Source organism: Corvus brachyrhynchos, unplaced genomic scaffold (assembly GCF_000691975.1).
Source record: "Corvus brachyrhynchos isolate BGI_N302 unplaced genomic scaffold, ASM69197v1 scaffold87, whole genome shotgun sequence".
Classification (NCBI taxonomy): Eukaryota; Metazoa; Chordata; class Aves; order Passeriformes; family Corvidae; genus Corvus; species Corvus brachyrhynchos.
This window is the reverse complement of record NW_008239767.1, coordinates 2,647,878-2,663,212: the sequence shown is the minus strand read 5'-3', so window position 1 is coordinate 2,663,212 and position 15,335 is coordinate 2,647,878. Positions and strand designations below refer to the sequence as shown.

The 15,335-nt window shown below is 41.6% G+C and overlaps 1 protein-coding gene across 2 annotated transcripts in view; it reads left to right on the top strand.

The window, feature by feature from the left end:
* Positions 1-15,335, top strand: part of UBE3D (ubiquitin protein ligase E3D) — a 165,072-nt gene that overhangs the window by 93,960 nt on the left and 55,777 nt on the right. Inside the window, exon 8 of one of the 2 annotated variants that reach the window (XM_017742823.1) lies at positions 1,669-6,256. The exons of the other annotated variant lie outside the window; for it this stretch is intronic. Within the exon in view, the coding sequence (XP_017598312.1) occupies positions 1,669-1,800 (132 nt within the window). The 3' untranslated portion in view covers positions 1,801-6,256. Of the gene's footprint in view, positions 1-1,668; positions 6,257-15,335 lie in introns of those variants that run through there. 2 annotated transcript variants of the gene reach the window in all.

The following is a 15,335-nucleotide window of genomic DNA, read 5'->3' as shown; positions in this document are numbered from 1 at the left end:
AGATGCTGACGCAGCTGTAATTTCATGAGAAGTTTGGACAGGGAGAGATGAACCAGATGAGGACTTTTGCTCCAAACGGGAAAGGAGAAAACCTCAGTCCCTAGAGATGCTCCCAGAGATAGTCCTAACGATGAAGATGATGAAGACCCTTTGCTCCCAGGGAAGGAGAAGGGCCTCTGTTTTTGTTTCTGAACGGCTCAACCTTAAAACTGTACCCCAAAAAACTTCAAGAGTGGACCCTCGAAAGCAGTTGCGGGAAAAGCTGCAAGTCGGGGGAAAGGACTCACATGCGAGCAGAGAGACTCCTCTTCCTAAATGGACTGAACAATATTTAGAAGTGGGCGGCTGTCTCGTTGTGATAATGTTTTCATAGCATGAGCAAGAAGAGACTTCTCTTTCTAAATGGACTGAACAAGGTTATTATGGAAGTGGTAAACAGACTGAACATCTTAAGGGTTGTCTTTGAACATTGTCAGTGGGAGAAGGGAGGAAGGTGGGGGGAGGAGGAGAGTTCTGAAGGTGGTATAATTTTTTTTTTCTTCTTTTAGGTCTGTTAATAAACTTCTTTATATTCTTTCAAGTTTGGTGCCTGTTTTGCATTTCTCCTAATTCTTATCTCACAGCAGATAAACAGTAATGAGTATTTTGGACCAAACCATTACAAACAGATATCACTTTGTTATTCATGTGGAAAATGGTCTTTCAGTGACTTCTTTCCAAGCCTGGGTAGAACAGGACTTTACAGGCAGACATTTTTGTGGTGCAGGAGAAATGTTACATGTGAGTGTGACCTTCAAGCAGTCACTGTTATGGGCACGTCTCTTGTGGATGCCATGATAAATGATGTTATGCTGGCTAATTAAATCAATGCACCTCATTAATGCCTTGCAGCTTCTGAATTTCTTGTCACTCTCTAGTCCCATGGAACACTTTCCGTATCTGCTCTTCCCAGGCTGACATCCAATTTTTTTGCACTTCTCTCTCTGCAGAGATACAGCAATTCCAGTACTCTCCATCTCAAAGTAAGTTTGAGGAATATATTTAGTACATCCAATAAGAGAGTAGTTTAAAGGTAACCAGTAGCCCCTCCTGCTTCCCCATTAAATTTATTTTCCCTGTTTCACAAATGAAGACCTTTCTGTGTCTTTTGGACTTAAGTTATAAGCTAAACAATGAAAATAATTTTTTTATTATTATTTAATATGTTGGGAATTGCGTTAATGCAGGGAGAGAACAGCTGCTGAGAGATGTTACATGAAAGAATGTAAAGAATCCCACAAGGATTCTCACTCTCTTGCAGCACCGACAAGGATCTGTGTTAGGAATATGGCAGAAAATATTGTCCCCACGCCTATTGTGTGTCTGTCCCTGTGCTTGCACATAATAGGAAGCCTTTTTCTGATCCCTTCTTGACTTTTGCCATCTATTAAATACATAATAAAAAGAGGTTTAAAACCTTTCCCCAAAAACCTCCCAGTTTTTCCACAAAACTAGTAGCCTAAATATCTATTGGAATATGTTAATTCTCTTGACTATTCTTTCCCGCTCCCAGTAAATCATGTTTTCAATACCACCTCAGGATGGAAACAAAAATTATTTGGGGTTTTGTTACTTCTAAAATTTTTTTCCCCTTTCTCTTCAATCTTTATTTACAATTTTTTTTCACAGGGAAAAAAAGGGAAGATGAGGAAAGGAATTTCTTCAGTTAAGCATTTCTCTGGAAGAACTTGGAAGAAGCACATTTCTATAACAGCTGAAGGAGCAAGAAGAAACAGAAAAGAGCAACTGCCGATGTTTTAGCCAAGCCTAGCAGCAGCCCATGTCTGCATTGCTTGTTATGATTCAAGTGCATGTTAATAGGAGTAAAACTACATTGGTTTGAATGCACTGAATATCAGTAATTCCCAAACTCCCAAACAGAGAGCTTCCTGGCTGTGGGCAAACACCAGCCTTGACTTGGACTCTGCAGTGTAACTGCATTTGATCATCACACACTAATGCCTACACATGGACTTGCCCCCATCCCTGCAGCATGCCATGATATAGGAACACAGCCTGGCTCCTGCCTGGGACTTCTGTCTTGTCTTGCTTGATTGTAAAGAGACAAAGGCAGGATTCTGGAGTAGAACCTGGGCCAAAATCTCTCCCTGCACCACTAGAGCCATTAACTCCAGACCACACAGCTGTGCTGCAAGTGGGAATGGAAAGGTGAGAAATAAACAACCTGGCCTTAGAGACATTAGACTGGAGTGCTGCCAGGGGAAAACAATGGGATGACTACACCCTCGCTTAAAAGTTTGCCCAGGAAGCCTTTTGCAGGTCACTGAAATCTGCTTTCTACTGACCCTGGAGCTCTTATTCAGGACTTGTCCTGCCTTTTTTGCACTATCTATAGTAGGTATGTTAGTAAAGGCCCTGGATATAAAAGAATTCCTCAGGTTGTGTTGCTTCATCTACCGCTAACATGTCACATTGTGGTTTGTCCTGCAAGAATCTGGGCTGCACTCTGAAATCCAGCTCATTATTCAGAGATGATACAACAGCTTTCGCCTGTCCTGTTTCTGCAGCTAATAGAGCTGTCAGCTCTGCTGTCATTCCTTGTCCTCCCATCCAGAAACATATAGAGTGTCTTAAAGGAAACAGGTCATCCTGAGACTGACTCTTGAAATAAAATTGACCCTTATTCAAGCGTACATACAAAATAGCTTGGACTTTTACCTTCAATTGCTATTTGTATTTGCCTCTTGTTCCACAGAGAGTTAATGTGGATTGAAAATATGACATTTTTCAGGAAAATATCTGTTACAGGTGCCAAAGGCTGTTCTGTTGCCAATGCTCTGTGATATTTTCATGGCATGTTTAGAAGAAAGTCTTTCCTCTCTGTCTCCTTCATTTGCCTTAAGCCCAGCATTACCATCTCATTCAAGAGGTGATAATGACTGTGTTCACTTGTTGCATTGGATGTTTGTGCCAAGGGTATTTATGAATGTTCTAGCTCATTTTAAATTCAAACTTCAGTGCCTGGAGACACTTTCGTAGGAAAAGCAATTGAGTCACCGTAGCAGGGAAGGAGAGGATCAGCAGGTAAAGTGGCACTCAGTCAAGAAGGTGCTTGTTGGCTAGTAAAGTACAGGGGATGACAGCTGCTCTGACAAAGTGACATTTGCATCTCCAGAAAAGTGAGACTTCTTAATTTAACTGGAGAAGTGTCAAGATCATCTGCTGAGTAAGTTAAAAGGAAGTAAGTTTCAGATAGAAAGACAGAAAGTTTCTAGAGGAAAAAATAAATCTGCTCAAAGCCCCTGGAAAGAAGATTAGTTACAGATGGTGGTGTGGAGGAAAGGTTTTTCTCTGACAAGTGCAGCCTGTGACACATGGCATGCAGGGAGACAGTGCCCCTGACATGTCAGAAGACTACCTGCAGCAAATAAAAGGGATATAGAGTAAAAAGGAGCTTTTATATTTTTATTTGTAAGTAGGCTGATTATAGCCTTCTTTATTATGCCTTAAAACCCTTGTTACTGCAGTGTTTATTTTGAGTGCTGTAAATAAATGTTCCCACTTGGATTTTGCTCAGATGGAGTTAAAGTACTTGATTTAAAGCAAGATGTTCCTTGCTGAAGGCTGCCACAGCCCTAATAGGCAACTGGGGATGTGGTTGCCTAGAGGTAAGGAGGTGAAGCCACTTCTTCCCACAATGAGGGCTCTTGGCAGGATGCTGGTGAGCATACCTGAATCTCGGTGATCCTATGGGAACTTGTTACCCATGCACTTGAATCATGCTGTGTTTTTATTCCTCTTTGTAAGAGTGAGCACCCATGGTAGGAGTGAGCTTACTTTTCTCCAGTTCTTTCTTTGTTTGTGAGCAGCTCCTGCTTTGCTGGGGGTACAAGCAGTTTACCAGCAATTATGTCAGAACGTTTGCTAGCATCTTACTTGGACTTTTAAGTCGTAAAGCAGCAAGGGGAATTACTGCTGCCATCTCCAAAGCAAGGCAACAAAGGCACAGATGTAATAATGCATGCACCTAAGTACTTGCCCAGTTTTTCTCACATTCCTCTTTTTGTTTTCCCAAGCAAAAAGCAGACTCCCTAGCAACCATTTTAAGGCTGAGGGCACACTGAAAGCAAGCTTGACAAATGAAAGTGAAATGCTGCAGCATGTGGGACTGGTGGAGCAGCCCCGTGGAATTATCAAAACCTCATTGTGCACAGCCCCACTGGGCTGCATCCCTGGGGGTTACAGGGATGGGAAAAATGCAAGCAGCCACCTAAGCTGGTAAAGCAGGAGGTGCTTAGGAGAGAGGCTCCTGTGTCTTAGCAACTCAGAATCCTTTCCCAGAGTTAAGTGCTGTGCTTTTTTTTTTTTTTTGCTTTTTTTTTTCTTAAAGAAAGTGGTAGTGAACATTAGGCTTACTTCTTAACAGGAGTGGAGAAATGAAAGTCCCAGTTTTAAATGCTGACCAAGTGGGCAGGACACTTACCTGGGCTGCAGGAAGCACAGATTCAGATCCTACCTTTGCCTGAGGAGATCTGACCATCAGTGTGTTGTGAATAGACTCATGGCCAGGATGGGGTGTCTGAGACAGAACTCTGCCTAGTGGTGCCATCTAAAGACTCAGTGCCAGCCATGTAGTCCTGCCCTCTTCTCCATGCCAGCTGTGATGGCTTTCTAACCACACAGCACACTGCTACAATTCACAAAGCAGGAGACATTCACCTTGGTTTTGTTGCTTTAATTTCTCCTGGAAGGGGAGAAAAAAGGAAGACACAGGTGCTGAAGAGCAGGACCTTGTTCCTTGAGTATCAATGACTGGACGGACCCGGTTGCACCATTTATGATCTCACCTGTCAAAGCTGCTCACTCAACATCTCACGGAACTGCAAAATGTACCCTGAACTTGGTAAAGACTCTTTAGCCCATAGCTGAAATGCTCATCTATAAAAGGTGAGACACGGGCTTTCTTCTCTTGTCATGTATTTCCCACTGTATTTTTTTTTTCACTTGAAATCATACTGAGCACATTTCAGTTGCATACCTGTCATATACAGTAAAACTGAGATTCTGCAGTCTTAAATAACTGGCCGGGGCTCCCAAGCAGAGAAATGTAGGATTGATTGTGTTTTGACTCACATTGTGTAATCTTCAGTTACTAAGTAAACTAGGGCAGCTGAGCACTCCCTTCCAAACTCAATAACATGTATAATTTTGAGGAACTTTAGCAAATGTCCTGGTTGCCTGCCCGTGGCGTGCCTTCCCATATCACTCGTGAGTACTGAGCTTGATAACAGATAGCTAGAAGTCTTCATATTCTCATCTGTCATTTTGTGCTCCAGTGGGTTCTACTAGCAACAAATGTTATTAGAAATGTATCAGCCCTTGGAGGAGATGCATAGGAAAATAATAAGGTGAAGTAAGTGTCAAATGTCTAGCCAAGATGATATTAATACCAATCCCCACTAAATAAACTGTCAAACCTGTCAGTGTGACCATCAGGCAGGGAAGTTAAAAGGTAAAAAAGCAATCAGTGTAGCTGACTTTTAAATATATCTTCCAGTTCTTATCAAAAATGGTTGTCATCATTCTTGGGGATCTTTATAGCAAAAAATAAAGAGGCTGTATAAATGCCAGATTTTTTTTCTCCAGAGATTTTTTAGTGCCAGTGAAAACTTGCTGTTGCCCAGATCCATTAGTGTTGGTAGAGGCTGAGCATCAGAGAACCATATTCTATCCCCACCTCCATGTACTGTTTAGAAACTTGAGTGATTCAGAACATCCACTGTCTGGTGTCCATGGTCATGGCATATTAGACAGGCAGTGACTAAAATAATTTCAGTGTCCATGACAGGCATCCATAGCAGGATGTTTGAATTCAGCCCTAAATCTTTTTGATGGTGTTGAAATCCTTACAGGATATCAAATGTGTTACTTTTTTTGGATTGGAAAAAATTTTGAAGTTTTATGTAAAGTAGTATGTGGTAGAACTATGAAGGCCAAACTTGCCTAGTCACTGAGCCTGAAAATATTAATATGCACAAGGGTAATAAATCCTACTGAGTTACTTCACTTTAAATATGGTTACTGAGCCAATTAAAAGTGTAGTCCTCTTGATTTCAGTTACCTTATTTCTTATACATACTCAACTTAGTCCTACCAAACTTGCCCAAAATTACATGATAGCACTCAGATACTCCACAACTGACTGTTCTCCATCAAGGCACAGTCCTGATTTGTTATTAAATCAATGCTTATTTTATTTACTCATTGTTTGTTCTGTTTCTTTAAAGGTTCTGCAGTTGAAATAACAATACTTTATTGGTGCTGGTATTGAAGGAAAATTGGCAGATTTTAAGTGATCTGTTACTGAAGCAGTATAAACTCTGCTTCAGGACATATGACTTGGATATGAGCGAATAAGTTGCTCTATAGCAGCCAAATTTAGGATTTTAGGAACTTCCTTTGGAAGCAACGTGTTCTGGCTTCTGTTGGAAGCAAGACATATGACAGTTCTCGTACAGCATAGGAAAGCTTGTGTTCCGTAACGAAAGAGAGTTTACCCTCCAAACTAAACATTACCCAAGGGAACTTAGGGGCTCCATGTATTTCTGCACTTGGTTCACTACAGCATATATATCTTATATATGCTATAAATCTTATATATGCCATATGTATGTATGCTATTTAAGTTATATATGCTATCTTAGCATATATAAAACTATGCAAGAGTTAGTACATTCCCCTCATATTAGCTGGTGAAACATCAGCTGATATTGTCTGTATATTTAGGTTCAAAGGACTTGTCAGAAACAGAGATAGTCTGGAGCATAATATAGTCAAGTTCTATTTGTTTTTGGTAAGGTGACTCCAAATTGTATTAGAGGCTGGGTGGCAGCTCCTGAGGCAGTCACAATTATGATAGTTTTATCAGCACTCATTCACCATTTTCAAGAACAAAGGTTAATAAACAGGAGATAGAATATTTATTCTAATATAGGTCCCTGGGGTACTAAGTCATCTTTAATGAGAAATGAGGTAATTACCAGTTCTGTCACCTTTCGTCTTTCAAATACACTTGATGCTGTTTAATATGAGGCCCATGTTGTTCAATAGAAAATAAAGACTTAGAAATTATTGTAAAGCATTTCAGTATTACTATATTAATGTAAAGACAATGAAGCTGGAATATCAAAGTATATATTTCAAGGCAATTTGAATGCCTTTCTTAAATCAGAATGGAATGAGATGTCAGGACCAAAAAAATATATCAGTTGTTCTGGTCTGTCATCACCATAATCATCACAGACTCAGCTACTCAAGTTCGAGGTATTTTGGGCTTGAAATGGAAAACATAGTGAAGGAATTTGACTGTGACAAATTTTGGAAGGATGCATTTATTTGCATCACCTGCCTTATAAGCAGAAAGCTTGTGGAGAGTGATATGAGATTGGCTAGGATGAAAAAAGTCACAAAAGTAATGTGTGAGAAGAAAGAACAAGGAACAACTGTAATTAAAGGAAATACAGACTTCTGGAAGGCTGTAAGAGTAATTTTCACTTGCTTTACTATATTTTCTGGATCAAAGGTTCTTGAAGTGGATTTAAGTCCCTGTTCCTGTTTGCAATGTCAGAGCGGTGGAAAGGAGACACGATGTAGATTAGAACCATGTTCTGCAGAATTAGGTTATGGAAAGATAATTGCACAAACAACTTTCATCCATTTGCTGTGCAGGGCAGGCAGGATTAAAGTGGTTCAAGTTACACAAGGCAAAGTAAATAATGGCTCTCAGGTCCCTGGTGGGCCAGGGACATGGCCTTCTGGAGCACAGGCTCCTCCCTCCATCTCTGCACTGGGGTGCTGCTTGGAGACAGCCTGAGCAGCAGACGTGGTCTTGCTGGAACCTGGCTGCTCCCCATGGCAGAGCTGGGAGTGGGACTCCGGGCTGGACCCCAACTTTGGCTCCCCCAGCAGGTGAGGTGGGTCAGGGGCATAAAGACGACACAAAAGTGGGTGGAGTGGCTGATATGCCAAGTGTTGGTGCCACCATCTGGAAGGACCTGGACAGGCTGGAGAAGTGGGCTGACAGGAACATCGTGAGGTTCAACACAGGGAAGTGCAAAGTCCTGGGTGGAGAGGCAAGGGTGCTGGGGGATGGCCGGAGGACACAGAGGGCTGAAGGGGAGGGGAGAAACAGGACACATAATATCCAGTTGAGGAAGGGCATCTGTCTGAAGATTTGGGGAAAAGGCAGCTAAGCAGGCTCCTGTCTTTGGAAGAGGAGTAAACATGATTGTGAGAAGAAGCTGTGAAAACGTCTTGGGTGGCAACAACAAGAAAGGTCTGGATGGTGGCTCTGCTATAGCCTGTCAGTGGTCAGCCCTGTATCTTTTGCAAGGGCATTGTGGAGATCAGTGACTTTCCCAGCCCCCATGTCCCTGACCTCTGGGAAGGAGACTTGCAAAGGGGACACAGAGCAAAAATTCAGGTGTGTACCCACAAAGAAGTTGTGTTGTGTGCACATCCACACCACGGACTGCTCCCATGTTTCTTCAGGTAAACATTTATTTAGCTTTAAAAAGTTACTGGCAGATGGCTGATGAGGTTGTTCCCGGGTTATAGTTGCTAAGCCAGCTCCAGGCTTGGTTCATTACTGGGTAATTATGGCTTTGCATCTTCTTGTTTGCTATTCAATAATTGTCCTCTTCAGTGAAAGTGCCTATTGACCTGAATAAAATATAATTGTGTCTCCCATCGACTTTCAACTTTTTAAAAGCATTTCTCTGTTGAATTGGCTTTCTCCAATAATGCTCGTGTTTGTTATGGATTTCCCTGACAACATAACAATATGGAAATAAGCATTTGTACTAATCCTTTCTGCTTCAGTTCTAATATGCAATAGTCATTTTTATATCAACAGTCACAGTCTTGCATTCCCTTCACTGCAGAGGTGAATCTGCTCCTCAGCATCACTACTGCATCTCAGCTTCCCTGTGTCACAACTTCTCAGAGCTCCTTGTCCCATGAGGGAGAAGGTGCTGAGGCATCTGCAGCAGGTTGGCATCTTCTTTAGGCCTCCTCCATGAAGACAGCTTCCAGAAGTGCTAGCACTAGTAAATCCACTTAAAGACACTGGGAACTTGAAGACTCTAATCCATCCACTTTCCTTTCTCATTTGAAGGTTTGGAAAGCTCCCAAACCATTAAAAGCTTGGGAGCATATTGCTCCTTCCCTCCTTGTGGTGCAGTAGCTTGGGAGTAATTGGGGAATTTGCTTCCAGATGGCCAGGGAAATGCCACAGCAAATTCCCAGTTAACTTCTTGATTTAGTACCTTCTCCATACTGAAAAATCAGCAGGTTTGTTTAAAACTGTGCAGTACACTCTGCACAACTAACTACTGCTGTCAGTGATCCCTTTGATCCCTTAAGAAAACTGCACACAGCACTTTTGAGTGTAATTTGATGTGGTAGCTTCATTACTTCAATATGCAAGAGAAAATTTTCAAGACTACTCCATGTAAGTTTAGCTGTTTTGTTCTAATTAATTAATTGATGTTCTTTCAGGTTCATGTGATTTTAGTGCAGCACAATCATTTACATGTTGAGAAGTTGAGAACATAAAAATTAAATGAAAATCACTTTTTTTTTCCAAACCTTATGATTTTAGTTTTGTTTAAAAGACTAGAAATAGTTTCTGCTAAGAAAAACAAATTACTAAAAAACCCAATGCATTTGGTCAAAATATTTTTTAAAATTTGCAGGATGGTCACTTGGTGCAGGAACTTAAATATTTCATTTCAAATTCCAACATATTCTTGTTCCACTTGGAAGGCCTCTGTAAACAGTCCCAATTACTGCTAATTGATTTAAATCTCAGAACTCAGTAGGAAATCACAGATGTTATCTTCTCAGCAATGCACTAAAACTTCCTGAGTTTCTCACAAAAAGATTTGGTGTAATTGCAAGGTATCTTTTTGAGGTACAGGGATTATATAAATCTGTTCCGGTGAGAGCTGTTACACAGAAACCATTGATGTTAAGCTTGTAAGTCTGTTAAGGAAAATAACTTTATATTTGTTTTGAGACCTTCGCCCTGTAGAAGACTGAAAAAACCTCTAATGCTTTTTTTACTGCAAAGAGAAAAACTCCTTTTTTGGATGCCCATGAAAGATTTCAGAACCCTTTAAAAAGAAAGCTGACCATTTTCTTGAAAAGGCGGAAAAAGATGTGGCAGAAAGACCTAAAAAAAATCTAGTCAGCAGAAAATAGGTCTCCCGAACTGATGTGAAATGCTGAAGCTTAAGTTACAGGACAGAGAACAGAGGGAAAATGTTCTAGAAGTATTTGATTAAAAAAGAGTAAAAGTTGTCTATGAACTTACACAATGAACATAAGTACATAAGCAGGATGCAATAACCACTTAAATGTAAATGGAGACAAGCTTCAGCAACCAAATTGCTTCTAGAATTAAAATGACCCTGCTCCCTTCCTCATCCATAGATACGACCTACAGATGCTATCTGCTGGCTAATCCTCATTTTCATTTCCCTTCCTGTGGCAGTTATGATGAAGTTCTCTGTAGCAGAAGTGGTTTTTTCTGAAAGTTAAAGAAAAATTCAAAAAATTATAGCACTAATCACATAAATTCTTTAATATCATTAAGAATTCAGTAACATCCCAAGCTGATGGGGATATCATCTTGCAGCAAGATGAAGTGCTGCAGACCAATTACTGGCAAGTTTCCCAGCAGGTGAATCAGGAGCTCAGCTTGTATGGCTTAAAGCTCTGGGGGATCTCTGGGCTGCAGATTATTTTTTTGCTGGGCATTCAAGACCTTCATGCTTGGTGGCTCTGGCACAGCACAGACTAAAAGCAGCAGCTGCCTGAAGACAGTGAACTGGATAAAGCTGCAAATTAGAAATCAGGAGAATTGGGGACTTCTATGTGACTGCCATTTGCCCATGCCCCTGCATCCTGTTTGTAAAACAAAAGCACTGTCTGTCCCCTGAGAAGCTTTCTGAACCCATTAGAATGTGCTGTATGTCAGGAGGGTGCTACTCACAGAGCCTCCGAGGGTTCCAGGCATGGCTCCCAACTCAGAAGTTGACAGAGGGAAAATCCCTTTCCTAGGGAGTAACAACAGCACAAAGGAAATTAAAGTGGCCACCCTTCCACAGCTGAGGTCATTTTTATGTCTGTACAAGTCCACCTGTCTGGCAGAGGTGTCTGTCCCCAAGTGCACTGGCCAGAAATGAGCAGCCTAGTGGGCAGACCACCACTTGATAATTACGCTCTGGCCTCAGTTAAAAGGACACTGCCTGGCTATGCTGGCAGGAGTAGGGGATGCTCTCTCCCTACAACTACCTGCCAGCCCATTCCAGGGCACAAAGCTTACTCTGCCTCTCGTTCCCACTCCCTTCTCTCTGAAACTCAACAAGACAGTAACAAAGCATCAGTTAATGATCATCTTCTGAGACATACAGGGTCAAAAAGTTGTGCAGCACTTCGTGGGTCATCCAGATCCAAGAACCCACCTCAAGACTGGGCCAGCACCCACCAGTTCCCTCAGCCTGGCAGGGGGACAGCCTTTGTAAAGCAGGAACACAGGTAAGGGCTATTAACAATGCCATCATCTCTCTTCCATCTTACTCCTCAGCATTTGCTCCTCAGCATTTGCTCCTTGGCAAGTCTGCCAATCTTATGGGCAAGGCCCCTGGTTTACTCTGCAGCCTGTTCCACAGGTGTTGCCTGGACTGGAAGAATCCCTCAGCCTCCATCTGTGCTGTGCTCCAGTACTGATGTATGCTTTATATTGTGACTTTCTTATATTATAATTTTAGGTTTGGAACTGAATGAGATGCACTGTGTGTGTTGCCTTCTTATCCATGCTCTTAAAAATACAGATGAGAAAGAAGAGATGGACAATACTTACACTAGGAAAAATCAGCCTGAGATTCCAAAGTAACATATTTGCCTGCGTAGTTACGCGAACATTTCAGAAGTGTTATCCTGCTGTTCTTTTAATGAGATTGCACTGGGGAAAAAAGGAGCAGGATGCAGGCGTGGTGAATGTGTCTAGCAAATCTTTAAATGCCTGAGCGGTGATGATAATGCGAGCATGGGTTTATTGCTCTGCATTTTAGAAATACATTTTAAAATCTTCCAATTTTACTAGGCATTTATTTGCATACAGGCACTTCTGCCTCTACTTTTTGTAATTTTATTGCCACTGTAATAGAGATTTGGAAATCAAATGCACTTCACTATATTTCAAGGCTCTTCCTGTGCTACTGGGTGATATCTGATTTATGAAAAGAAGGCACTATTTGCCCTACCCTCTGTGTATCTGATGGAAAAATACAGTAAATTGAGATGAATATATCCATTACTTGTGCATGTGGATGGATACAAGGCAGATGCAGGTTTCAGCCTCATAGAGGTTTTTCCTCTTGTCTTATGTAAGGTTGTAACAAATTATTGGGTTTCTTTCGTCTTAACTCCTCCAGTCTCATGCGGGGTGCTGGTAATGGGATGGTAGGTTTATTTGTCATAGAGTCTTCCTTGAGATTGTTTCAATTGCTCCTTAGTCCTTTGAACCTGTCTGTCATTCCTGACTTCAAATTAAACAGAGGATGGGAAGGGAGGAGCTGGCCTCTCTTTCTCCACTGAACTGGCTACTGTCATTGTACAGCTTCCTTTTAGACTCCCTGACAGTCCTAGCTCCGTTTTTCAGAAAATTTCTTTCCAGTCAGTATGTTTTCACTAATTGGAGGCATTATTCTTAGAAGAAACTCAGCTCTAATTATTTCTGTAAGTTATATGTCCATTTTAACTTGAAAGTGGCACTTGAGGTCAAACCCTCTCCCCCACTGCTTCCCCAGAAGCCTACTGTAGGAGGTATTGAGGTGACCTCTATGGAAAAGCCTCAGCATTCTGGGATTAAATTGGTGCACGAGAAGGGAAAGCTATTGTTTTCCATCCTTGCCAGCCTCCTCTGGGAGCAGCAATATTTGGTGCTGAGCCACAGCCTACAAGAGGACTCTCTTCTCAATTTATTTTTGGTTACTGTACAATACTGGATATAATTTCATTACCCATTTGCCTTAAGTCAAACTCTGATTACCTGACTTGAAATGTTATTGTGTGGTTACTGAAAGAGTTATTTTTGAAATCATATTTAAGCATTGGAAAGAGAGCTGAACAAGCTGCAAAGAGAATATTATGTTGCTAAAAACTGAAAAAAGGTGTTGATGGAAGATAATGTCTTATAGAAAACTGGATAGACTAAAAAATAACCCTGCTACATCTGGATGCTGTTTTTTTCATGGCATTAGATAGCTATTACAGAATTCTATGCTGTCTTTCCCGCTGGGAAACAAGAGCTAAAAGAAGCAAATTTTTAGCTATTTTTGCATTTCATTAACAAATGGTCTTACTTGAAGATGCAGTTTTCTAGATCTTGGCAGTAGTGAGATGCCTGTAGGCAGGAGCACAAGTCTCCTCCTGAAGATCTGTGTGGATGGATATTAACCCCATGAAATTCTAAGCATACCTGGCCACGTACTGTAGGATGAGTGCTGGTAATGATGCTGCTCAAAATACTCTCCATGAGAACCATACAATTTCAGTGTAGCAAACTGCAGTCTCCTATTGTCAGACTTGCTGACTGTCTTCCAGATGAGCCCAATACTAAAGAAAAAGTAATATCCAGCTTATTTTCAAACTCCTGTAGCTCCTTAGGCCTTGCAACAATATTATTCTCAACTCTGAGAATGATTTTAATCTACCCTTAAGATACCAGCGGCTGAAAGTAATCATGTAAACATTGTTATACACCTTTCCTTCTCCCAGTGACTTGCAAGGGGTACAGTTATTGCAAGCAGGGAGTGGGTGCTGGGGCGTTCATATCCCCTGGTGCGTGGTCCTGGGTCATATCCCGGCACTGCTGCTGGGGGGCACGTGGCATGCGAGGAGCACGCCTGTGTGTCCTGCTCTTCTGCAGATGTTTCTAATATTAGATTTGTGTTATTGATCTCTGCTCTCCCTGGAGCCAGGAAAAAGCCTCCTGCAAGAAGGCAGTGAGGAAAGTAAGGCAAAACCCTAAAGAACTGACTTATGTTTGCTTTTAAAGAGCACTGCAAAATGCTTGCTGTGCAGCTTAGATGATCTGCAGGAGTGATGAATATCACACTGGCATGGGTGTTATGCAACAGTTATGTCTTTGTTTTTGCTCTTAAAATGAACAAATTTGGATTATAGAGAAACACATGATGTTCTGAGGCATTGTGCTAACTGAATTTCTCCCCAAATGTGTGCAAGTTTAATGGAATATATCCCTCAAGCAAACTTGCATCATCCAGTCATGAAAAGGTCTATTAAAGTTTAAGTTTACACTACCAGTCTAAAAGCAGAAGTTTGTGAAAGGCCACTGAAAGCAAGAATGGTGTTCACCTACAACATTGTGATTAAATATTAAAGGTCATGTTCTAGGCTTGACCGACTCCAGCGTGTTCCCTTGTCACATCAGTCCCGCATGAGCACAGTGCCACATGTAACAGCATGCACAAGCAAGCTTGCAAGGAGACCACAGTGGAGACCTGCAAGATGTCAGCCTGAGCTATGTAGTTCAGTGCTTCCAGCCTGTGCTCACAGTGGGAGGATGCAGAGGACATTATGGCTCACGTTTCTGTCCAGGCTGTTAAGTCCCTGGTGTTGCTGCTGCAGCAGTACTCATACTGGATAGTGCACATCAGAAATCTTGGGGTTTTTAGTGTTAAAATATCAGAAACCTCTTTAACTTTTGACTAAGCCTTGGTTGATGTTAGTACAACTCTCCTGGAATCAACAGAAAACACTGTCTCTGAAGAGTTCAGGTGAATTCAGAAGTGAATTAACCTCTCTGGGACTGCGAAGAGACTTCCTTGGACTTTGGCTCAATGGCATGGTGTGTCTGGCTCTGAGCTCCTAATACTGGACTCAAAATGATACAGTGGGTTGACAGGATATGAAGTCACCCTGTGGGTTCAGATTTGCTCCAGAAAAGTTGGATGGGCTAACTTTGTACTGAGAAGCTTTACACAAGATCAGGTTTCAGCTGTCCTCTGCAGCCACTGCTCCTGATTCCATAAAATTGGAATAAATCCCTTGCTGTTTGCGGAGGTTGTTCAACAGAAATATGACCATCTGCCTGTGCCTGCTGTGGATCTTCTTTGTACTGCTGAGTAACCTGATAACACATTGATAAGCACTAGTGATCTCAGAGGTATGAGCTTGAGATTAAAAAACATCTTGAAATAGTTAAATATTTCCCTTAGCACTAGCTCGACTCCTATTGTTTCAGA